The 26420-nt window shown below is 36.8% G+C and overlaps 1 protein-coding gene across 1 annotated transcript in view; it reads right to left on the reverse strand.

Annotated features, from left to right (window-relative positions):
* The window catches only part of ammecr1 (AMMECR nuclear protein 1), a 52645-nt gene that overhangs the window by 23308 nt on the left and 2917 nt on the right, over positions 1-26420 (reverse strand). The window contains exon 2 of the mRNA XM_067375075.1: positions 15045-15155. Within this exon, the coding sequence (XP_067231176.1) occupies positions 15045-15155 (111 nt within the window). The remainder of the gene's footprint in view (positions 1-15044; positions 15156-26420) is intronic.

Below are 26420 nucleotides of genomic sequence, written 5' to 3' on the forward strand. Positions count from 1 at the left end.
TGTGTTTCAGTTTCAATTGTGTTTGATCAGGGTTTGAGCTGAACTTTGGAAGTTAGATCTCAAGGAACAGGATTGGGCACCATATTGTATGCCATGTAAGCATTTAAAGGTGGTCGACACAACAGATGAGAAGCGCAGAGCCGCGTCATGTCTAGAAAACTCAGAGGTATCCCACATTGGATGGACACATTCTTTTGTCAGTTTGCGGTCAACGATATAGTTATGTTTTATGGAAATCATGAAATTAAGAATGCATGTACTGGATGTTATGCTATGATTATAATGTACTATTTCATACAATCATTGCTAAGCTTAGTCACTGTACATTTTACAATTTTTACGTGGACTGATGCCAAGTGGCGCCACCAGTGTTCGCACTCAGAAATTATTGTGTTCAAATTTTAAACATGGCACGACGTGGCACTTCTCGTTCAAACACACAAAATACAACGTTAGCTTCAGCCTGCATTTCATTTTGTGTGTGTGTGTGTGTGTGTGTGTATAAAGACTATCACTGAAAGTTTTATCTTATGTCTAAGTTAAACAGTCAAAATCACAAAAGCGGCAAATAGTGACAGATAGGATAACACAAACACAAATGAGCCAACGTTACCTTGAAGTCATTAAGTGTTGAATGGGGCAAAACAGTAAATGGTGGTTTTTTTTTCTAAATATTTAGATTTTACTCTATTGTTTTGAAGATTTTCTCTAGTATTACTGAGGGTACATTCAATGCTCACATGAGGATACCAGAGCTTGTACTTCATCACAGGAATTCAGGTATTGGGCATAATTTTACCGCAAGCTCCACACTTATAATTTGGAAATTCCCACAAACATTCATTTGCTTTATCTATATGGGATTAAAGGGTTAGTTCACCCAAAAATGAAAATTCTGTCAATTATTACTCCCCCTCATGTCGTTCCACACCCGTAAGACCTTCGTTCATCATCAGAACACAAATTAAGATATTTGTGATGAAATCCGATGATGGCCTGCATAGGGAGCAATGACACTTCCTCTCTCAAGATCCATAAAGGTACTAAAAACTTATTTAAATCAGTTCATGTGAGTACAGTGGTTCAATATTAATATTATAAAGCGACGAGAATATTTTTGGAGCACCAAAAAAACTAAATGACTTATTTAGTGATGGCCGATTTCAAAACAGGAGGATTCAGAGCACAAATTAATCAGTGTATCGAATCAGCTGTCACGTGATTTCAGCCGTTGGCAGTTTGACACGCAATCCGAATCATGATTTGATACACTGATTCATTTGTGCTCCGAATCTTCATGAAGCAGTGTTTTGAAATCGGCCATCACTAATTTTTAGTACATTAATGGATCTTGAGAGAGGAAATGTCATTGCTCACTATGAAGGCCTCACTGAGCCATCGGATTTCAACTAAAATATCTTAATGTGTGTTCTGAAGATGAATGAAGGTCTTACGGGTGTGGAACGACATGAGGGTGAGTAATTAATGACAATTTTCATTTTTGGGTGAATTAACCCTTTAATAAGCAAATTAAAACACGCAGATCAAGTCAATAATTTGAAATCTTTCTCTAAGAGAGTACTTTCTCAAACAGCGATATACTGTGTCAAAGAAATGGCTTTGATCACCACATCGCATCTGGAGTTTAGAATCAATAATGTTATTACAGGAAAGACAGCAGCAGTGAAAATGGTCACGAGTATGAGCTGAAGAAAGTGCTTCCATCCATCATAAACGTACTCCACGCGGCTCCGGGGGTTAATAAAGGCCTTCTGAAGCGAAGCGTTGCGTTTGTGAAAAAAAAAAAAAAATAAATAAAAAAATATATATTTAACACCTTCCGTATTCAAGTTACGAAGAAAGTTTAAACTGGCTTTGCGTCAGTTTAGGTTTTTTCCGTAAGTAGAATAGGAAAGGCGTAGGATGTAACGTAAACTTTTTGAACTGCGAGAGTTTTACACTTTCTTCGTAAGTTGAATACAGAAGGCAGTCTGGCAGACGCTAGATATTTTACACATCGTTTCGCTTCAGAAGGCCTTTATTAACCCCCCAGAGCCGTGTGGAGTGCGTTTATGATGGATGGAAGCACTTTCTTCAGCTCATAATTGTTGGCATTATTAAAATATCTCCGACTGTGTTCATCAGAAAGAAGAAAGTCATATACAGCTAGGATGGCTTGAGGGTGAGTAAAGCTTGAGGTAATTTTTATTTGAAAGTGAACTAATCCTTTAATGAACAAAATTACTTAATAGTTACTATATCAAACGTATGATGAATAGAACCTAGGAGCTGAAAGCCAAAGTTCTTTAGAATATTTTATTTGTAATCATCCGGTTGCACATCATAAGCCTAAAAGTAAAATCGGAAGCTAAAGATACAAAATAATTGGGCACTAGATTGCAACAATTATAAATTAATAAAATACACAACCACAAAATAATGTGTTAGGCACTGTAGAGACTACATTCGCGCCAAATTTTCGCGTTCAGTGTGAAAGGGCCTTAGGGGGTTACTCAGGGATTTCAAGAAGAAATTTCTCAAATACACAGTGAGTAGCCACAACAAACCTACTTTCAAATAAATTGCTCTGCTATCTGTTCTAATGCAAAACACATCCATGTGAACATTCCCCATCAGTGCACTGTTGCTTGTGTTTTTAACAACTATTTTCTTTTTCACATGTTTAACTGAACAGCCAATTAAAGTTTGACTGTTCCTCCATCAGTGTGTGCATGAGACAGTACGGCAGGCCAATAAAACGCTAAAAGATTTGAAGCATTGGCATTTTACTTTATTTTAAGGTCAAGTGTCCTGATAAGGAACAAAGCTACGCAAAAAACTGTGATGCAAACGAGCATAAGGCACAGTTTGAACGGCAGCATCATATATTAAACAATTGCCCACCCTCTCCTTCACCAAAAACAGGGTAATGCAGTCAAATTCATGACTACGAAAATTTCCAAAAGGACGTGCTTAAAGAAATGAACAGACTGTACACAAACACAAAAAAAAAAGAAAATAATTTTGAACTATAAGAATCAATGTACGAAGTTTTTTTCTTGGACTGTGTCTGGCAAATTTAGACATTTAGAAGTTGGCATGTAGAATGTACCATGCATTTTTTTTTTTTTTTTTTTTTTTTGTGATTGGATCAATTTAGGGTATATGTTTACACGACAATGAAAGTTATTTCTTTGCATTTTTCATATACAGGCGACAACATTGTCAAAATGATACCTGTTCACACGGATCCACGAAAACGACTAAAAAAGGCTGTATTATTTGTGCCAGGACTGTAGTTGGCGATGTTACTTTGTAAGGAAACACTACGCACCTATAGAGACTGAACACGTAATACGCATGCGCATGACATCACAGTTTACACAAACTCAGGTTTTATGTAGTTTACATAGAGATGATAATGGTATCGGTTTCAAAAACTTGCACTTTGAACCCCATTTTTACAAGTTTGCATTTCCAGGCCCCCAAAACGGTGTTGTCGTGTACATGAACGCATAAAAAAAAAATGCAGTTAAGTGGAAAAGGTGAAGAAAAGAAAAGAAAAGAAAAAGAAAAGCAAAGAAAAAGAAAAGAAATCTCAGCCACATATTTTTAACTTCTTTTTATGCCCAAGTAGGGGCGTAACAATATATTGTGTCACAATATAATTGCAATACAAAAATGCAACAATATTTATTATGGACCGTGACAATCTGTATTGTGTATAGTTCACCCAAAATGAAAATGACTGAGTTTACAGAGTTTTAGTGTCAGTACTACATTAAACTACTATATATAATGTTGAATATAATGTATAATGATGCAATAGGGGAATATTTGTAGGTCATGATAATGCCAAGGTCTTGTTAAGGTCCAGTAAAAAGTGGCCTACATTATATTAAATACACTGCTCAGAAAAATTAAAGGAACACTCTGAAAACATCAGATCTCAATGGGGGAAAATATCATGCTGGATATCTATACTGATATGGACTGGGTAATGTGTTAGGAACGCAAGGATGCCACATCATTTGATGGAAATGAAAATGATCAACCTACAGAGGACTGAATTCAAAAACACCGCAAAAATCAAAGTGAAAAAATGATGCAGCAGGCTACTCCATTTTGCTGAAGTTTCCTTGCAGCAACTAAAAATGGTACTCAGTAGTTTGTATGGCCCCCACATGCTTGTATGCATGCCTGACAACATCAGGGCATGCTCCTAATGAGACGACGGATGGTGTCCAGGGGTGTTTCCTCCCAGATCTGGACCAGGGCATTACTGAGCTCCTGGACAGTCTGAGGTGCAACCTTGCAGCGAAACAATGTCCCAGAGGTGTTCTATTGGATTTAGGTCAGGCCAGCATGGGGGCCATTCAATTGTATCAATTCCTTCATCCTCCAGGAACTGCCTGCATACTCTCGCCACATGAGGCCGGGCATTGTCGTGCACCAGGAGGAAGCCAGGACCCACTGCACCAGCGTAGGGTCTGACAATGTGTCCAAGGATTTCATTCCAATTCCTAATGGCAGTCAGGGTGCCATTGTCTAGCCTGTAGAGGTCTGTGCGTCCCTCCATGTATATGCCTCCCCAGACCATCACTGACCCACCATCAAACCAGTCATGCTGAAAGATGTTATAGGCCTCTTAATGTTCTCCACGGCTTCTCCAGACCCTTTCACGTCTGTCACATGCTCAGGGTGAACCTGCTCTCATCTGTGAAAAGCACAGGGCGCCAGTGGCGGACCTGCCAATTCTGGTGGTCAAAATGGCAAATGCCAATCGAGCTCCATGGTGCCGGGCAGTGAGCACAGGGCCCACTAGTGGACGTCGGGCCCTCAAGCCACCCTCATGAAGTCGGTTTCTGATTATTTGGTCAGAGACATTCACACCATTGGCCTCCTGGAGGTAATTTTGGTAGTGATCATCCTGTTCCTCCTTGCACAAAGGAGCAGTTACCGGTCCTGCTGATGGGTTAAGGATCTTCTACAGCCCTGACAAGCTCTCTAGAGTAACTGCCTGATTCCTGGAATCTCCTCCATGCTCCTGAGACTGTGCTGGGAGACACAGCAAACCTTCTGGCAATGGCACGTATTAATGTGCCATCCTGGAGGAGTTGGACTGCCTGTGTAACCTCTGTAGGGTCCAGGTATCGCCTCATGCTTCCAGTAGTGACACTGATCCTAGCCAAATGCAAAACTAATGAAAACAGTCAGAAAAGATGAGTAGGGAAAAAAATGTCAGTGACCTCCACCTGTAAAACCATTCCTGTTTTGGGGGTCATCTCACTGTTGCCCATCTAGTGCACCTGTTGTTAATTTCATTAACACCAAAGCAGCTGAAACTGATTAACAAGCCCCTCTGCTACTTAACTGACCAGAACAATATATCATGAGTTTAACTGACTTGATGCTATTCTGATTAAAAGTGTTCCTTAATTTTTTTTTGAGCAGTGCATATCTAGTTATTTTTATATTTTTATTCTGGTGTCACCATTTTCCTGTGCCTTGGGTTACCAGCACCAAGTCCAAGCCTATTCATTTCCACTCCCATTGTAATACCAAATTTAGCATTTTAATCAAAAGTATACTTTTTGTTAACCTTTTACAAAAGGTTGGGAGTATCACAATAATATTGCATTGTGTGTTCAATATTATGAAATGTATCAATTCAAGACGTGAGGGTATCATTACACCCCCACCCCTAAGTGAAGAATGAAAAGTAACTTTGCCATGAGTATATCCGGGCCTTAATCACTGCATCTTTAGCCCAGCCCAGTTGCACATTATATGAACAGCCAAAAGAACTACTACTACAACAGACTGCTCATTTAAAGGGGTCATGAATTGAGAAATCTAATTTTCCTTGATCTTTTGACATAACAGGTCTTCGTACTATTAAAAATGTCGTGCAAGTTTCAGAACTAAAAACTTTCTCATTAGTCCAAAAACAGCTTTTATTGAAACCAAGATTCCAAAAAGACCCGTTTCACAGATTTTGTCAGAGTATGATGTAATAGTGTGACGAAAGACGATCATGCAGAAGATCATCAGCGCCTACTTCTACATCATTGCCTCTTTAGCCCCGCCCAATTCACGAATGTCATGTAGTAGTAAATACGAGAGCGATGTAAACGCAGGATTACTCAAACAACAAAAATGATAGAGATGCCTCTGAGGATTACAAGACCTTTTGGAGTGCCAAGTTGTGGAAAAACAGTCTTTACATTGCCTTCCTTGTGGATGAACTTTGTTAAAAATAAAGTTCCAGATTGCGTCAGTAAAAACACAGTTAGTTTGTTCTCTTAATTTTAATGCGGATTGGATTTTAAACGAGGCACAGTTCGACACAGGCTTTTTAGAGACTAAAAGATGATGCAGGGCCGACTATATTGGATCCGACAGTAATGCGAGTAGCAATGTTTTTACGATGTGTCACTATTGTTTTGTCTGTTACAGATTGTTTGATATGTACCCACTTTACTATAAATGATGAATGATGAATATAAGAATGACAGTGCGACAATGATGGCACATTCTTTCATAGTTCGTTTACACAAAACACCGCAAGTTATCCTGTCAACTATAACAGTGGTAACTCCAAGTACTTAAACTTTATTTGTCACAATCATATGTAATAATGTAATAAGCATATATAATATGCATAAATAGTTCACAGTTGGCAAACTACGCAACAAGATAAACATTTTTCTGTAGCGTCTTCGTTTCAACACTAATATAATGTAAAAAAATACAATACTACCTCACAAATACATAATGAATAAATATAAATAAAGATGATTACCAAGCTGTCGCAGACTGGAGTGTCCTTGGTATTTGAGGTGTAGGTTCGTCTTCTGATTCGGGTTTAGACTCTGGCTCCGACATGTATGGCGAACATCGGAAGTTTTCAAAACAATTCCACACGTGTAGTGGGGACGTTGAAAATTATTTTAATATGCAATACTGTTACCCAATTATAGCAGTGGGTGTTTACTTCCAAGTCTTGAATGCGGCACGCCTATCAAAACGGAGTGTTTCAAAGAGAGGGTCAAAAACAGGATAAAAATAATCTATTACTTCTAAATTAGATGTTTTTTGATGTACAAATCTTGCTAACATAAGTGGATCTCAAAGAATATTGTATAAAAATGCAGTTCATGACCCCTTTAACTAAGTGTTCAAATCAAAGGGCTTTTTATTTCTGAATTATATTTTTGATGTAAAAATCCTACTAACATAAATGCACCTCAAGAAACAAATAAAAAAAGCACTTAATTACTTCTTTAATTTATCTAAATACACTAAGAAACACTTTTTTTTCTTTCTTTTTTTTTCTTGTCTATATTACATTTTCCAAAACAACACTGGACCCCATTAACGTTTTATTGTATGGAAAAAAAAAAAAAAAGAGACATTTGCATACAGGAAATAAATGCATACAGGTGATGATAAAAAATGTAATTTTTGGGTGAACTATAACTTTACAGCAAACGATATGCAGTGTTAGAAAGACATGCAACGATTGTAATTAGTTTAAAAAAAATGTTTATGGCAGCAGCACCTGTGACGCTAAATTCTATCCACACGTTACTATACTCATTACTTAAAAAGAAAGAAAACAGACATTGTTATTGGTTATATAAGCTGCTTCAAAGTTAATGAGAGGATGGAGAAGTGGGAATTTGGCAGCGAATACTGGGTTGAACTGAGCCAAGGCACAAGCATCTGCTCTGGTGTCTCCGTCCCTGCTGCGGGAAGAATGTGGCTGTAGATCTACAGATGGATGACATGGAAGCAAGGTCAAGCGACTGCTAGAGATAGAGATGTCTAAGATGTTCTTTATAGGCAAGGCATGTACAAGTGTAAGTTATATGCACAGGCAATTTTAGGTAAACCAACTGAAGGTTCATTTCCTTCTGAACAGTGTAAACCAGGCATGTCTAAGACAGCCTGTGGAGAAGTCCAGTTTAGCCTGCTAGATAATTTGCAGGAGGGGGGGAGGGCAAAAAACAACCAAATGGCACTCTGAATGTGAGACTCGTAATTGTTTTTAATGAACGTTCACCATCAGAACGTTGCCAAGCTAACCGCATCAGCCTTGCCTCAAGACTTTGTGAGACTATGAGAGGTGGACTTGGTCTCTCTATGGGGAGCCAACGATATTAGCTCCAGGAAGAGAATGTTGTTTATTTTAAAGTTGAAGTTAAATGCAATCAGTCTGGTGCTCTTTGAGAGCAAAAATTAGGCCTAATCCTCACATACACAGGTATTTTTATAAACCGAGTTTATCGTGTCCACATGAAAACACAAAATCACGCTACGAAGTGTGGTCAAGAGCATGCCAAACCAACAGGTGGCGATGTAACCCTAACCATAAAGCCTTGTTGGCCAATCAGAAGCCTGTAAAAAAACGTTATTACTGGTTGTGGTTCCGACGTCACAAGCCAAAATCTCCGGTTTCACCAGCTACACGATAACACTGCAACTGGAGTTTCGAAAAATCTTCACCCAGGCAGGAATTTTCAAAAAAGTTTGATTTCAGTGACCCGATACTGCGTTTGCATGTGGACGGACGGCCAAACCGCATAGAAAAAGCTGCAGTTTTGAAAATACTCCTGTTCATGTGTACTACTTTAGCACCGTAATCTGAGGGCACATGAGAAAATTGGTAACGGCACCATGAGATCTGAAAATGACTATTTTTGTTCATTACTTTTGAATTTTTTGTCAGAAAATCATTTAAATTGTGATCACTTTTATTTAAACGCTTTGAAATTTTGGCACAAAATTTGGTAGGGATCATTGACAGAATGTCCAGAAGGTACCTGAGAAGTTTGATGACAATGCCACCAAGCGTTCAAAAGATATGAGGCTTTTAACAGAAACACTTTTGAAAACGTTGTCAAATTAATTTTCTCAGTGCCGTAACCTTCCTTGGTTTATGCTGATTCTGATGATATATCAAATGTCAGAGTACTTATTGTACATTATCTTAGTCAGAAGATGATTTGACAGAAATAGAGTATTAAATAAAAATACTTTTATTTTTTAGTACAACTGTAAAATTTCAATACTAATATTTACATTTTCATTTCTTCATTTACACACATTAAACCATTGAGCTTTCATTTTGGTGGGAAACTGCAGGGTGCCCTTAAAGTGTCATGAAAACCCCCGTTTCAGCCATAGACTGTTTCAGCACTGGTCTTTCACACCTCAAAAGACTCAAGAAAGGGGTGTGTTAAGCCCGGTTTCCACCGCAGGAACTTTACCCAGGAATTAGGGACTTTGGGGTGGTACTCTGTGTTTCTCGACTGCAGGAATAAATGGGGTCTAAATTATGTTCTAGGTAAAAAATTCTCCCTTCAAAACATCCCTGCTCGCGAGGTAGTGCGTTTCCAAAGTTCAGAAACTTTCAGGGGTGGGACTTGGGTGCTGGTTCCTGGGACAAATTGTTCCGGGTAATTTCGGTGGAAACGAGGCTTTAGTGCAGAGGGGGAGAAGAGGGGGAAGAACATCCAATAAAACACAGACCTACAAGTGCTACAACACAGTCAGTATAAAGAGTAATGAATATTAAAATGTAAGTGGGTGAAAAAAAAATTGTTGGGTGGGGAAGGGGGGACCCATGTTGCGTTTACCCAAGTAATCCATTGAGTTATCACATTCATGATCAGACATATCGCTGTATAATACACATAACCTATATTTCACTTTAAGAAGACGTGATTGAATGTCTGTGCATACACGGCGCTGGTTCACGTTTGGAGCACTAGAGTAGATGAAATATGCCTATAAAAAAACTTTTAAAGGCCCACGATTCCTGTCCGGCTGTTGTTAAACTCATCGCAGTGTTCAGAACAGAAAACACTCTCACGCCCTTTACATGTGAAATACTTTTTTACTTGTGTTGGTAGGTAGCTAAATGCACGCAAGGGAATGCAAACAACGCACTCTTACAAACATGTCTCTGAAAGACAACAGCGTTGAGCTGAACAGACGACAGAGATGGATGAACAGACCAGAAACAGCCTTTCATGACATTTGAATTATCTGGTGTAATGCGATCTCAAGCAGAATACAGCGCAGTGACTGGAGTGAACGAGTTTCTTCTCATTAATAATGCGCACCGTGCAGCTTAATAATGAACCGAGATGCTGCAAAAACACATTTTTTACAAGTCACACACGTGCGCTTCACTACGAAACATGCAGCGTGTGTATTTATAAAATTAAATTGCAGCCTTTGCCATTCAAAAATCAATCCAAGCAATATCATAATTTCTATTTAATGTTCTTATGTCGTGCATCCCTAGACTAAACCGTTTTTGTGTCATTCACTGAAATGTAAATTTGGCTGCAGCCAAGTGACTTTGCAACCCACAGTTTGAAAACTCATGCCATAGAACATTTCACAACTTCAAAAGTTACTTTAAAAATGTTATATATCTGGCCATTTCTTACAATGATACCTTAACATTTATAGGAAGGTTTAGAGACTTTTAGGACCAAATGTCATAACATTTAGAAACTGTTTATTTTTTTGGCCATTTTTTGCCATTGTGCCCTTGACTTAAGTCAGCATGACATTGTGAAACCTAAGATCTTTGAGTAGTGCATTCGGTTGGTTTTATTAATATTAGGGGCCAAATCGTCTCAGCCTCAGACATCATGCCCACGGACCACTGGTTGAACGTCTGATGCATATGGCACACTTAACTGGAAACACTTCAAGATTGGTTGAATTCTAGGGCAATTCCAGCGTTATGGACGTGACATTTGGAGTCAAAACTTGAAATATAAATGCTCAAAGAATGCATTTAATAGCAACATATTGAACCGTCTATTTATATATTCATAATCCCTTACTAAAGGAGTCCAGACATTAGAAAAATGTCAGTCTACTCAACTGTTTTATTTTTTAGATGAGGGAAATATACAGCGTTACGGACGTGACAAAAAAAGTCACTAAGTTTTGGGTGACAACATATTTTTTAAGAATTCTGTGAATTACATTGCGCAAACCAAAAGTAATACTGCCCACCGAATAAAGAAGGGTTGGCTCTCCACAGAGCATAAAATAATAATTTTATTTCATTTTTCGTGTTCGCATTAATGAGGAAAAAACAACGTTACGGATGTGACAGTTTTCCGTTACGGATGTGACCGGTCTGAAAGCGGCACAGAAGACTGGTTTAAAACTGCTTTAAAACTTTCACAGAGACCTCAAGCAAGCATGTACACCACCAAATATTGAAATCTGGGATACCAGTATGGTAAGACTCCACAATTGATCAACTTTTTACTAAACTTTATACAAATGTAACGTTATACTCTGTAGTGCAAAAGGTTATAGATTAGACCTATTTCTCATGTTGACAAGCATGTGCGTTGTTCAAGAATCAATTTAGAGACCATGATTTTCCTTCTTACAGAACTGCATGCTAAAATACATTGACAAATATTAATGTTTATCATAAAGCAGTTTAAAATCGCATGTTTTCCCCACAGTCAGGTGAACCGATTGACACTATTGCCAATCGCAATCATGTCAGTTTTATGTTTTGTGTATGAATGACCACACGGTTTTTTTCGTCTAGTTTTCAGAGTTTAAAGCGGAGTCTTGAGTCAAAATGATCAAACTTTATTTCAAGTCAAAATTATTGCAATCGTATTATTTTCATTTTGTTTGATCGCGCGGATTGTGATCATTATAGGCTAGGCTATTCATTTTTAACCAACAGGTAACGCGACATCCCAATTCCCGAGGGAAGTGTCCTATGAGACACAATGCTCTTCTATAAGTTGTACTGTATCATATAGGCCTACCTTTTGATGTTCATATTTCGTTCTCTGGCAAGAGGAAGAGAAGATCGATTCATGTGCGCCTGATCCGCCGCTTACAGGCGCTGCAGAAGCTAATCTGTCACACGCCGTAGGCTATTAAAGAGCGACATCTATTGTTTAATTTTTGAAAAAAAAAATAATAAAATCGACTGAATTTGAAAGTTAAACCTTTTTCATATTAAAACTAACAAAGCACAAAGAGTATTGCGATTATTGGGTATGTTCTGATATGGTAAGCCTGAAACAGATGATAGCAATATAAAGAAGCAAACTCATAGGATTTAATATGAAGCGTCCGTAACGGTCACGTCCGTAACGCTTATTATGGTTGTTCACAGCAACGTAGTGAAATGAATTGTTGATCCTAATAAGCATAAACATAATTTAGCTTTGCATATAAAGTTTCAAGTTATTTGCATTTATAATTGTTATATGACATAAACTTAATCATTAAAACGTTACGGACGTGACAGAGCACTGAAGCGTCCTGACCTCTTTATTCTAGCCCTTATAAATTCATCAGGCAGTGCTGTTATGACTAAATGAGTGTATTTATTTCTCAGGCATGTATCCATCTTTCTACACAATGCTTACTGCTAAAATTAAAGTTTAAAAAATGGGGTCTTTGATCCCTTTTTTGAAAGCATGAAATATGGTTGGTTGAAAATTTAATTTAAGCATTGTTACTTACCACATATATTGTGGATAAACAAGGCAATTTTCTTAAAATTTCTGTTAGAGCACATTAATACAGTATATTACAGACCTAAATGGACAATTTAAAAAGGGTTTTGTTCTTTTGGTTAAAACTTTTTTTTTTCATAGTAAAGATGACCTTTGCGTGGAATTGCCCTCTATAGGATATCCGGAAGATGTGTGTGTGTCGTGTTCTTTAATGTTCCGCCTACAAACAAAGATGCCATTAAGAACAAATTTAGACAGACTGTCCATAGAGATTTAAGATTAAAACTTTCTTCGATACAAAAACATACCTTGTGTGAATTCTTGTTTTTAATGTTGATCATATATTAAACGAGGAAGAATGCAATGTTTCCCGAATATCCACACGATTTCAAATATGACATTGATTTTATACAACAGTTCAACATGCAAAAGGGTAATATTAAGTGATGTACATTTTAAACAGTATTGTCAGTATTTTTGCTTTATTTTGTAATGAAATAATAGCTCCAACGAAAGACACAGCAGAATTGTTTCGTGAACAAATCTGCGGCTTTGAACAAAGAGTGAGTCAATGATTCAATGATCCATTCATAAATGCAGCCACTTGCTTTGTTACTGAATGAATGAATGAATGAATGACTCGATGACTCACTTATAAAGACTGACTTACCAACACATACTGGTGGTTAGAATTTAATATTTAAAAGTATCAATTAGTTTTTAACATCACTGCATATTTCTCTTTTGAGCATTTGTTTATTTAAAGCATTATTTATTTTATAAAAAGGTATTTATAAAGGAAAAAAATGCTTTTAGGGGGCTGAATTTAAGATTTAAGACTTTCTAAAGACCCACGGTGACCCTGCACTTTCATAGGCTATTGAGTGTATAAAAGTAAACCCGTTTGAACTGGAACACCATCCCATACAATTCATTTGTCATAGGTGCGACCAGTTGACTCCATAGCGCCCAATATTTTCCACATTTGTTTATCGCTGTTTTTGTCACAGATTTTATCTAATATTCACAGTTTGGGTTGGGACATTGTCCTCAACATGACAAACATATTTCCCGTTGGCCTTTATTAGCTCCGCCCAACCGGAAGTCAGACATTTTGGAATGTTTGAAAATGGAATGCTGTAGAAATTGAAACACTCCTACAGTATTTATGTTGCTGCACGCTTTTTTAAAAAAAATATTTAAGACCAAGACATTTTAAGACCTGAAGAAATTAAAATTAATACTGTACAAAAATGAAGAACAAACATACTCATTCTCAAAACATTGTACATTGTAATGGTACTATATATATATATATATATGTAACATGTAAACGGTACTCAACTTATGGTTGACCGATTGATCGTTTTTGTCGAGACGTATTTAACAAAGTCAAGTTGCGAACTGGGTAGGTTACTACCTAAGACTCGGTGGTACACAGCCTAAAAACATTTTTGGAAAAAATTTAAGACCTCGCCTTAAAATGTAATGCCTAGCAAAAAAAAAAAAAAATTTTAATTGCCTTAAAATCATTAGATTCTAATTTCAAACTTTTAAGACTTTAAAAGGAACCCTGAATTTTTGGTATCTCGAACGGTGTTGCCGTATCGATGCAATAAACACCAAAACAAAAAGGAAACAGGAAGTGTCCTATATCATATTAGTGCATCATGTGATTTACATCAAACTAAACACACGTTTGTCTTTGGGGGCTGATCACATTGATATAGTGGGTCACAATTGTAGCACCACCTACTGTCATTTTTAACAAACTTTAAAATATATCCCTATTGTCTGAATTGCTTCAAATCTTTATACAATTATGTCACTAAGGTACAGATTTAAAATTAAGTCATTTTTCATGTCTTGAATACACAAACGTTCTTTTCATCCTTTATATATAATCATGTCTTTTTGGAGGTACTTGGCATATTTGAATGTTCATGATCTTTTTCCACTCACGTCAGACTTGTCTGCCGTTAGGGCTGGGCAATGGTTCATACATGGGTGTGTAGAGGGGGCTCTATAACCAGATGGACCCCTCGTTATTATTATTATCATCAGTAGAGACGGAGCGCAATTAATGTGGAGATCTGAGTCACAAAAATTTGATTGGGCCACTTATGCCTGCAAACGCAGTCTTAAACACACGTGTAAACACTGTGGCGCTTTCAAAACATTAGATTTCTAAACTTAAAAATGCTGGGACAACCAATAGTTTGGGGTGGGACAATGTTAACCAAATATAGAAAGGGAGCTGGGCTAGTGCTGCAGTAAAACACCAGTTTTTATAAGGACAGGACCTTTAAAGAAGTTTTTCAGAGAAATTAAATCAAGATGCAGTCATATGTGTGTTAAAACAGGAAATCCTCATATTTTGGTAATAAATCTAATTTGAAGCCCAAATCAAAATCCCCCGAAAATAAATAAGAAAGCTTGAATAAGTCATTTCATGATATGAATGGAGACACATTAGAGAGAGAAAGGCAGAATTTCAAAGATGTGGCATACCTAGTAAGGGTGTACTCCCTGAGTCCTGAGTGCAGGTTCATGGCAGAAAATGTACCTATACAACCCCTTAACCGCTTGTCCCGGCCGATTTTCCAAGTGACAAACAGTGGGCTGTAGGAAAAGAAAAGAACACCTATTAGCATCTGTAAAATCAGGACTTAAAGTGACCATAAAGCAGGACATAAAGGGACAGTTCACCCAAAAATTAAAATTCTGCTATCATTTACTCACCCTCAAGTTGTTCCAAACCTGTATGAGTTTTCCTTCTTTTGTTGAACACAGAAGATATTTTTGACTGTACCCACTGACTTCCATAGTATTTTTTCCCACTATGAAAGTCAATGGGTGCCATCAACTGTGGTTACCAACACTCTTTAAAACAATCTTTTGTGTTCAACAGAAGAAAGAAACTCATACAGGTTTGGAACAACTTGAGGTTGAGCAAATGACAATTTTTTGGGTGAACTATCCCTTTAAGTGTGAACATTCTGCAAATTTAACGTATAACTACAAGACTAAATCTAATTTTAGAATCACAGAAGAAAGTAAAAACCAATTAATCATTTAAAACTATTTTCAGCTTCCACTAAAATCACATACAAAAAGGGCTTTGCACCCAAAGTGAGGGATGCACCAAATCTGGTACAAATCAGTACTGAAATTTAAAAATGTGAATATATCAGCATTTCCCCCTTGCATTTTGAGCACTGTTGAGTGGATTCTTAAACACCTCTGATTGGCCATTGTGTTGACGCGCTCAACAGATGTCACTCAAACAAATAACTTTGTAAATATTTGCTAGATGTCTGCTCTGTGTATGTGCTGAAAAAATATTGTGTTTGTACATAGTCCTGGTTATGTGAATAGGAGAAAATACAAAGTGGATTGGACCAATCCACAGCGCACCAAAACACTCTTGTAGTCAATCATTTACAATACAAATGCTAAATGAAACCTCTTGGATTTCATCAAAAATATCTTTTTTTATGTTCCGAAGATGAAAGAAGGTCTTACGGGTTTGGAATGACATGAGGGTAATTAATGATATAAATTTCATTTTTGGGTGAACTAAACCTTTAAGTTCTGTCATGTTGTTTAATTACTTTCACTGTTTTAGTTTTAGATTTTGTTGTTTGTTTTTTGCAGTGGTATCAATTCAGTATGGGTATTGAGGCATTTTTTCAGGTATCATATCAAAGTCATCATTTTGGTATTGTGACAACATTTGTATTAATGGATCAAGTGTTGGATGGAAAAAAACAAATGCCATAAAATTCTGAATCAGTTGCAGAGGCTTGAGAGTACATGCTGGAAGGCCTACCAAGAAAGCATTAGTGTAGGCCAATGAGTTTTGGCAGCCCACTCCCTGGATGTGTTATGGTCCAAGATGGAAAAATGAAAATGGACCAACTCATGTGCACCAACAAATGCAATATGGTGCAAAAGATGGTGTTTTATTACATCACACAACATGTCAACCAACTGGTAATTACACTTGAAAGTATATGTGGGTGGATGACATGACATACAATTCCACCTGTCCATAATGTCATATACTAATGAAAATGGGTATTTGTTAAAAATATATATCCTTATGTTGTTCCTCTGACAAGATATTATTGGCATGATTTTTAAGCAAGTTCTGGCCAAATACATTTTGTCCATAAAATGGGCATCATTTGGGATGACATTACAATCTATATTTGAACAGGCGATAATTTGGACATCATTATGATGAAGAGGTCCAAACTCAACCAGGAAGTTGCAGTGTCATCTCTGGAGTGGTTTGGAAGGTCATGAGGTGAGTTCTGACTTTCTGATTTTTAATTAAAAAGCTCTATCCAATTTGCTCATTAGTAGTCAATGTTTTGTGTCTTATGGTGTGACATTTACATAAAATTGAAACACTTTACAAATTTTACTTGTTGATTCTAAAAAAATCATTGCTGCCATGTGACAATTTACATGCTAAGTATAAACTAGCTGTTTTTAGTTAACCAAGAGATTAGCTTAACTGAAAAAAACATCATATGGTGTGACACTGTATCATATGGTGTATCATATGATACAGTGTATCATATGGTGTGTATGGTGTATCATATCCAATTCGCAACATATAATACATTTGTCACACAATATTACATACACCTTTAATTTTTTAAATTATAAATAAATAAATCAAAACAGTGGTTCAACCTTAATATTATAAAGTGACAAGAATACTTTTTGTGTGCCAAAAAAACTAAATAATGACTTTTCAACAATATCTAGTGATGGCCACTTTCAAAACACTGCTTTGGAGCTTAATCAAATGAGTGGTTCAGAGCACCAAAGCCATGTGATTTCAGCAGTTTAGCAGTTTGATACGTGATCCAAACCACTGATTCAAAACAAATGATTCGTAAAGCTCAGAAGCTTCATGAAGCAGTGTTTTGATTTATATATATTTTTAGTACCTTTCTGGATCTTGAGAGGCGACAGTGACATTGCTGTCAATAGAGGCCTCACTGAGCCATTGTATTTTTTCAAAAATATCTTAATTCGTGTTCCGAAGATGAATGAAGGTCTTACGGGTGTAGAACGACATGAGGGGGAGTAATTAATGACAGAATTTTTTTTTTTTTTTTTTTTTCGGTGAACTAACCCTTTAATGTATTGCTTTTCAATTTTAAACTTAATTTAACATTGTTTCACCATGTCTGCCATACTTTGCATATTAAAAGATGCAATTTTTTTTGTCTGTGTCAGGCAGAAATGTCAAGTAAAGTGATGACACAAAAATACAGGGAAAGACTCAATGCTGACCATGCAAGGAGAGGGGGGGTTCTGAGAGAAAGGAGGAAAAGTAAAGAGATCATGCCAGTTCACACAGAACAGACACCTACTATAGGGAAAGATGAAAGTCTAGGCCACAACATGCATACTAGTGTAATTTCAACACAGGATACTATTATTAGGATGGTGAAGCTGAAATAAACGGTTAAAAAAAATCTTAATCGTTATATTTTTCATTAACAGGTATAAACAGAAGAAACAAAGAGGAAAACTCAGAGCATTCAGTGTGCACTCCCTTGCTCCAAGACATGAGAGATGTAGAGAGATGCACGAAAGAAATACAGAAGAAAAAAAAAAAGTGAATGCAATTATGAACTTGACCCCTCCATCTCTTGAAGCATCTCAGATTGACTGGCTCAAGTTTAATATGGTCTGAAATGTTTTCGTCTTTCAGCTTCCATGTTTAAAGATCCGATGTGAATCCGTTATTATCCGTTATTACTAATACTATAAATGTCTATGAATTTTCAATCTAAAACATTCGATTAATTGTAAATTGATAATATTTTTTATTGTTTAACAATTATAATTGTTGTTACAACACACTGTCCTCTAATTTTTAAATGTTCATGTTGAAGTTTCTTGACATGAGATGGTGTTTGATTCAGTCATATATATGAGTTTCATATATACATTTTTTTTTTTTTTTAAGTTTTAAAATGATGTTAGTATGTTTGATGATTTTCAGTCCTATTAATGTTAATTGAATTCATTGAATGTTGAATGCATATAAAATACACTTTTTGCATTGACAGATTGTGGTGTGATGCAGTTCGTCATATAGTGTGACTATCATTTGGTTTGACACTCAGAATTCTGACAATAAAAAGACGTTAGTTAAAATCATTAAGTCAATTGTGCAAAAGAGATAGTATTAGCAAGAATAACAAGCATTTTGTTAGATTTATAACAGGGTTTGTCAGAATTAATCTAAAATATCTGGAAAGGCTGAAGAGAGATGTCTTACTTTGCATGATGATTTAGAAAAATAATACAAAATCTAATGGATCTGCACCAAAAAAGTTAAATCTTAAGATAGAAGTAATAAAGATTTATGGTTAAGTTAGTTAGTTAGGGAGAGTATATCTCATTTTCATTTGAAATAGAATAACTTATGTCACACCATATGACAATTTTAGGCACAAATGCAACAAATAATAATAAATTATTTGTTGCATTTGTGAATAAATTATTTGTTGCATTTGTGAATAAATCCAATTTCCAATGCAAAATCTAAAAGACCATTTATGCCTAATATTTGAAGGTATACGTGTCTATGCGATATTAATTTATTGTAGCGGGACAATGAGTGAATGAACAAGTGCTACTGGTCTCGTGTGCACCCGGACCATAGCGGTAACAGAGGAGAGGCAAATTAAAAAAATTACCACCAGATAATGCCGCTCTCTTTACAATTACAATAGTCCAGCCTGGATAGAGCAAACATTTGGAGTTGTGTAGCATGCTCCGTTAGTAAGAGGCTGATCTTCCTAATGTTTTATAAGGCAAATATGCAGGAATGGGACACGTAGATGGAGAAGAGAAGCGGTCCAACCACTGAGCCCTGAGGTACCCCAGTAGCAAGATGTTGCGAATTAGACACCTCACCCCTCCAAGACACTCTTGAAGGATCTACCTGAGAGGTAAGACATGAACCACTGGAGTGCAGTTCCTGGGATGCCCTTTGTCGTGAGGGTCGACAGGAGGATCTTGTGGTTAACTGTCAAAAGCAGCAGACAGATCCAGCAAGATGAATACTGATGATTTGAAAGCTGCTCTTGCCAGTCTCAGAGCTTCAATAACTAAGTGCAGTGCAGGCTCAGGTTGAGTGGCCGCTTTTGAAGCCAGACTGGTTGTTGTCTAGGAGGTTGTTCTTTGTAAGAAAGGTAGAGAGTTGGTTGAACACAACTCGCTCAAGTGTCTTTGCAATGAATGGAAGAAGGGATACCGGTCTGTAGTTTTCTAAAAGTGCTGGATTTAGAGTGGGTTTCTTAAGCAGTGGGGTTATCCAAGCCTGCTTAAATGCTGTGGGAAAGGTACCAGTGTGAAGAGAGGTTTTGATAATGTGAGTGAGTGCAGATACAACTGAAGAAGAAATGGCTTGAAGGAGATGAGTTGAGTAGGATTAAGCGGACAGGTAGTAGGGTGATCGGAAAGTATAAAACTTCTGCTTCCGAGAATGGAGAGAAGGAGTGGAGAGTAGGAGTGGAGAGTGTGTGTGTTTGCTGTTGAGACGTGTTCGTCAGTTTGTGGTGTGGAGTTTTGGCCTCTGACGGTTGTTGTTTTATTTATGAAGAATGTGGCAAAGGTGTCAGCTGTTCGAGTTGATGAATGGAGGGGTGACAAAGAGAAGAAAAGGTTTTAAAAAGCATGCACAAGTCAGAAGAGTTGTTTATTTTTCGTGGTAGTATGTTGTTTTAGCAGTGGAGACATTTGCAGAGAAGGGAAGAGAAGAGAGACTGATACAAATTAAGGCAGTAGGAAATCAGCAATGGGGGGGGGCATATACACCGATGAGCATTACATTATGACCACCCCCAGCCTAGACCAATGAGTGTGCCTGGCAACTGAACAGTGCGGCAGGTGCAGTTCACAGAGCAGTATACCACCCGAGGACCAGCTTTCAGTAAGTATAGCGTTCGGTGTCAGAATGGGAAAAGCTGCCGAGTTATCGGAGTTTGATAAAGAACAAATTGTGACGGCACGGCACCTTGGAACTTCAATCTCAGAAACGACGCGCATTGTAGGTTGTTTATGTGCCGTTCACCTTTTCTTGGGATACTTCAGGCCCAATTAAAAAGCACCCGTTCATGGCAACTGTGTTCCCTGCCAGTAATGGCCATAACAACAGGATAATGCGCCATGCCACACTTTCGGAATAGTCAAGGAGTGGTTTGAGGAACATGTTGGTGAATTTCTGCTAATGTCTTGGCCTGTCATTAACCCAATCAACTTGGAAAAGTGAATTCACGCTAAATCACCACCACCCCACAATACACGGAAACTGGAAGACCTGCTGTTGACATTATGGTACCAGATACGCCAGAAGACTTATCGCCACCACATCGAATCAATGCCTCGCCGTGTGGCCGCTATTTTGCGGGCTAAAAGAGGTCCTACATGTTATTAGATAGGTGGTCATAATGTATGCATCCGTGTATGCTCAAAATGGAAGAGGAAGAGAGTGAGCAAGCAGGACATTTGTAGAAAGACTGTAGAAAGAGAGATAGCCGAGTAGGCATGGGACTATCAAATTGTAAAAGCTGTCCAGAGCTGGAAAGACGTTAGAGGGCAAGAAGTCCTTAAAACGGGGTTGCTTTGCATCTACATAATTTATACTTATTGTAGTAATTACACTAACTGGTTAATAACTAGTTACTAGTCCTGAACCTACCCCTAAACCTAATCTTAACCCATGTAGTTACCTTATTTTATTTAGTACTTTCTTCGTACACTGTAAGTACATTGAAAGGGAATGTATTGTAAAATAAAGTTCAACCATAAAAAATCATTAGCTGCTCATTGCAAAATCCTGCCTAATTAAAAGCTCAACCAAGAATCACAGAAATAAGCCAGGCTTCCAGGTAGAAAGTGCAGTGATTTAAATCTTAATGTTCAATGAATAATAAGTAGTAAATTATATGCAAATACTGTTCATATGTAAACTAATGTAGTGTAAACTTTAGGAATGGGGGGAAAAAATCATCTCTGATGCATCAACATTCTTCAAAATTTCAAAAGAATTCTGACCGCAGCAGCACATCGCAATGGCATTTATGGCATTATTTACATACCAAAAAAGTTTCTAAGCTCCCATAAAGTTTGAAAAGGTTGAAGTGAATTACAAAGAAAAAAATCAAAGGCTTCACAGTACATATGGAATGCAGATCCTCTACTTGGCTCCAAAACTATGAAACAGGCTTCCTATTACTGTTTGGAATGCAGAAAAACTCAGTTTAAGTCTTTTAGGGTCTTTTTTTTTTCCTGTCATGCATACACCCAATTCATTCATACCTTACAGCTCATGATTATATGGTGTTATTCAGATCTGCTGAAACCGTAAACACCTCATTTCACACACCTACTTTAAAACAATTGAATAGCATCTACACTAATATTAGTCTTTTTTGCATTCTTTCCTACCCTCAGGATACTCATCCACACTAATGTTCAATCCTGGATGGACCTCAAAGACTCCTACACAACTTAATCTAACAGTTCAATCAATGTAGTAACATATCTACTTAATTATTGACATTCTATTTGGACTGTATAGCCAGAGGAGAACTGCCTCCTTGGTGTTGCCTGGTTTCTCCCAACATTAATATGTTAAATGCTAAGGAGAACAGATGAGTTTTCAAAAAAGACATAAATACTCAAAGAAGGTGCTACTCTATTCTGTACAGGCAAGCTATTCCACAATCTACGCCACAATCACTGAAAAAGCTCTATTCTCTCTGCGTTTCAGCCTCGAGCAATGGACTACAAGTAAGCTTTGGTCACCAGATCTTTAACTTCTGGAAGGGCTGTAGGGACACAGTAGTTCAGAGAGATAGGGAGGAGCTAAATTATGTAAGGATTTATACACGAATAGGAGAATCAGATCAGAATGGGAGTGGCATGGTTATTCTTGCAACCTTTCTTGAGAAATCTGGCAGCAGCCCTTTGGACCAATTTAAGACGAGCCACCTGGGACTTAAATATATATTGCAATACAACGAATTGCAATAATCCAGACAAGAGGTTATGAATGCATGAATAGCCATCTCAAGAGTTTTCTTGGGCAAAAAGTGTTTTATTTTTGATAGCAAGTGCAGCTGAAAGAAGCTAAAGGCAACAATGGAGGAAATGTGTTTATCTAATATTAGCCGACTATAGAGGACACCAACATTTCATACTCGTTGGCAATTAAAACTGACAGATTTCTGAAGTCAATGTTAATGACCTCTGAATTGTCTGAAGATCCAAAGACCTTGATCTTGGAAAAAAAAATTACTGGCTAACCAAAGCTTTACCTTAGATTTCTATTAGATCTCCTGCTGACTATGATGTCTTTAATTCTTTGCTTGTAATGCGTTTCTTTTGTGCTTGTACTATTTGCTTGCATTTTCCAAAAGAGGGGAAAAAATATAAAGAGATGGATTATGGTAGTCAGCAGCTCTATTAAACTACATCAAAAAACTAATATTTTTTGTTGTTCGTTTGCTTTTTTGTTGTTGTTTTTTTTTTGCAAGTGTAATAACATATATACATGCATAGAATGGCTATTAAAAGTCTAAACAACCCTGTTAAAATGTAAGTTTTTTTTTCAGATGTAAAAATATTTATAATAAAATAAGCAGCAAATATAGCTGCAAGTGGCAGAAATGGCCCATGTGGATGATTAGTGAACCAATTGAAATCTATCTTTGATGTGTTTTTCCAATCCATCTTGAATCTTCACTGACAGTTGGGCTTTGATGAAGCAAGTTACATCAACACACAGGAGTCAAAAGGGGCAAATGACTCTCTCTCACTCTTACGGTTAAGAAGAGAAAAACATTAAACACTTCAATTTAAATGAAGAGCAGGTCATAGGATGTCATCAGACAATTTCAAATGAGAAGATTCAGCTCATTTTCAGCTCAAAACGTTTAGTGCTTTAAGGCTCTTATTTTTATCATTTATTTATTCTATATTTATTTCTGGCCTTGTAAACCTTTTAAACTGTGTATGAACTTGTGTTGCCCCTGCAAACATCACTAATAAGAAAGGAGATTTCTTAAATCCCAACATCGATCTTTTAGTCTGCTGTTTTCAGTTGGTGCATGTTTGTAGAGCACCTTTCATTCAATAATGAATGAACATCAGAAGGTATGCTGAAAGATAAGAGTACAAATGTGTGCCCCTAATTGATTGATATTAAATACAACACATGGGTCTACTTAAACTTTAAAGTTGTTGAAATATTTTTTAATCTCATGTTTTTGTTTCACTTCAATTTATAATATCTAAATATTTTATATTGAACCATTTTATTAATAACAGATTACATTTCCTGCCTTTTAATTTTAAAAAAATAATTGTTAACTAAGACACTTGTGTCATGCAGTGTTCCTTCATGAGGCCACTTGCTAAATCTAAATCTGAGCAAATATTTTCAGTGACAAACTATAATAAATCCAAACATGAATCTCGATCTTATTGTTTGTGATTATGCTTGTTGAATAAATGCACTTATGCAACCTCTGTGCTACAATACAAAGTAAAATTTTAACAATATGAAATTATTGGAATTAATATTAGGAATTTCTTGGACTGCCCTCTAATAGTCTACCAAGTTTTGCACGATTTACTGGTACTAGAAATGTTACAATGTCGGTTGTGAACAAACAGTTGGGAAATAAGTTGCATGTGTAACAGTATATTGGATCCACGCATTCGGACTTAAAGTGACAGCAGCCTAATATTCCCGCTGCTGTCTGTGTCATCGGTGTTCACCCGTAAGACCTTCGTTCATCTTTGGAACACAAATTAAGATATTTTTGATGAAATTCGAGAGCTTTCTGACCCCCCTGCAATGTTATTACCACTTTCAGAGCCCAGAAAGTTGGTAAAGACATCTTTAAATCAGTCCACGTGACTACTGTGGTTCAACCTTTATGTTATGAAGCGCCAAGAATACTGAGAATGTGGTCTTCTTTGACTACTTGCATTAGGATTTTGTGGAGACCCTCACCTCTTTTTTCGTCAGACTCAACTACATCACTTTCGGAGCACAAATACTACTGAACGAAAGAACCCGTGTTAGGCAGCTTACGCAAATACAAATAATAGTATAATATTATTTTGTTTATATTATGGGGGGATGAGGGGTGTCATCTTCCAGAAAATGAGTTTTGGCAGGGTGGGATTACTGCATAAAGCTTGCCGCAGCACACCGGCAAAAGTAATGACCATGAATGTGTTGGAAAGAATATATCAAGGAGACATTAATTATTTAGTGTTTTCTGAGTCAGTGTCAGCTTTAATATTTAGAACACTGCCATTATTGATTGCTATCAGGATGTGAAGAGAGTTTCAACAGGTAAAACAAAAAGTGTTTGTGAAAAACATTGCTTACCCCTGCCTTTAAGTGAACATAAACAGATGGGAGAAAATCTGATGTGCATCAGTATATTGGATCTGTGCATTAGTTCTTAAAGTGACGGCAGCGTAATAAACATGCTGCTTATCACTCACCGAAGCCATGAATGTCGAGAAATCGTATTAATTGTAAGTAGTGTTCAATTTACTCTTATCAATACAATTGTAATCTATTCAATTTTTTGTATTGATTTACCATGTGATGAGGCTATCATAGTTGGTTAAATGAAATCCTACAGGCCTATTAGGTGAAGTGCAGGCTGTTAAAGAAGACACGGTATGTGAAATGGCCTTTATTACATTATTCCTTTTGATAATTTTATACATATACATATATACATGCACACTAGGCTGCCCCCTTATAGTCAACTAAACTAAAATTAGACCAAATTATAAACATGTGATTGGTCAACTAATGGCTTAAATGAATGACTACTAGTCTACTAGAAAAATCTTTAGTCGGGAGCAGCCCTAATACACACACACATTTCAAATGAGAATAATCATGATTAATAATCGTGATTATAATTTGAGCAAAACGATCTTGATTATCAGAGCAATTACTTACATCTTATGGCTGTACCCTTATTTGTAAAAGTATTTCCGGTTTTGCATAAAGGTTCATCCTGACAGTAAGCAAATCTTCGTTAATCTTCATAAAATTCAATGACTATTTTTTCATTGCACATCAAATTCAATTCAAGGTCTATATTCAGATGTAAAGGGTTAGTTCACTCAAAAATGAAAATTCTGTCATTCATTACTCACCCTCATGTCGTTCCACACCCGTAAGACCTTTGTTCATCTTCAGAACAAAAATTAAGATATTTTTGATGAAATCCGATGGTTCAGTGAGGCCTCCTTTGACAGCAAGATAATTTACACTTTCAGATGCCCAGAAAGCTACTAAAGACATATTTAAATTAGTTCATGTGACTACAGTGGTTCAACCTTAATATTATAAAGTGACGAGAATACTTTTTTGCGCCAAAAAAAAAAAAAAAAAAAAAAAAAAAAAAAAAAATCAAAATAACGACTTTTCAATAATATCTAGTGATGGGCGATTTTAAAACACTGCTTCGTGAAGCTTTACAAATCTTTTGTATTGAATCAGTGGTTAGGAGTGCCAAAGTCACGTCATTTCAGTAAACAAGGCTTCGTTACGAGGCAGTTTTTCGAAATTTCAATAGTTCACGTTACTTTGGCAGTTTGATACATGCTCCGAACCACTGATTCGAAACATAAGATTCGTAAAGCTTTATGAAGCATTTTTTGTTTTGTTTTTTTTGGCGCACAAAAAGTATTCTCGTCACTTCAAAACATTAAAGTTAAATGCAGGCCTCACTGAGCCATCGGATTTCATCAAAAATATCTTAATTTGTGTTCTGAAGATGAAAAAGGATGGAACGACATAAG

Source organism: Chanodichthys erythropterus, chromosome 22 (genome assembly GCF_024489055.1).
Source record: "Chanodichthys erythropterus isolate Z2021 chromosome 22, ASM2448905v1, whole genome shotgun sequence".
Classification (NCBI taxonomy): Eukaryota; Metazoa; Chordata; class Actinopteri; order Cypriniformes; family Xenocyprididae; genus Chanodichthys; species Chanodichthys erythropterus.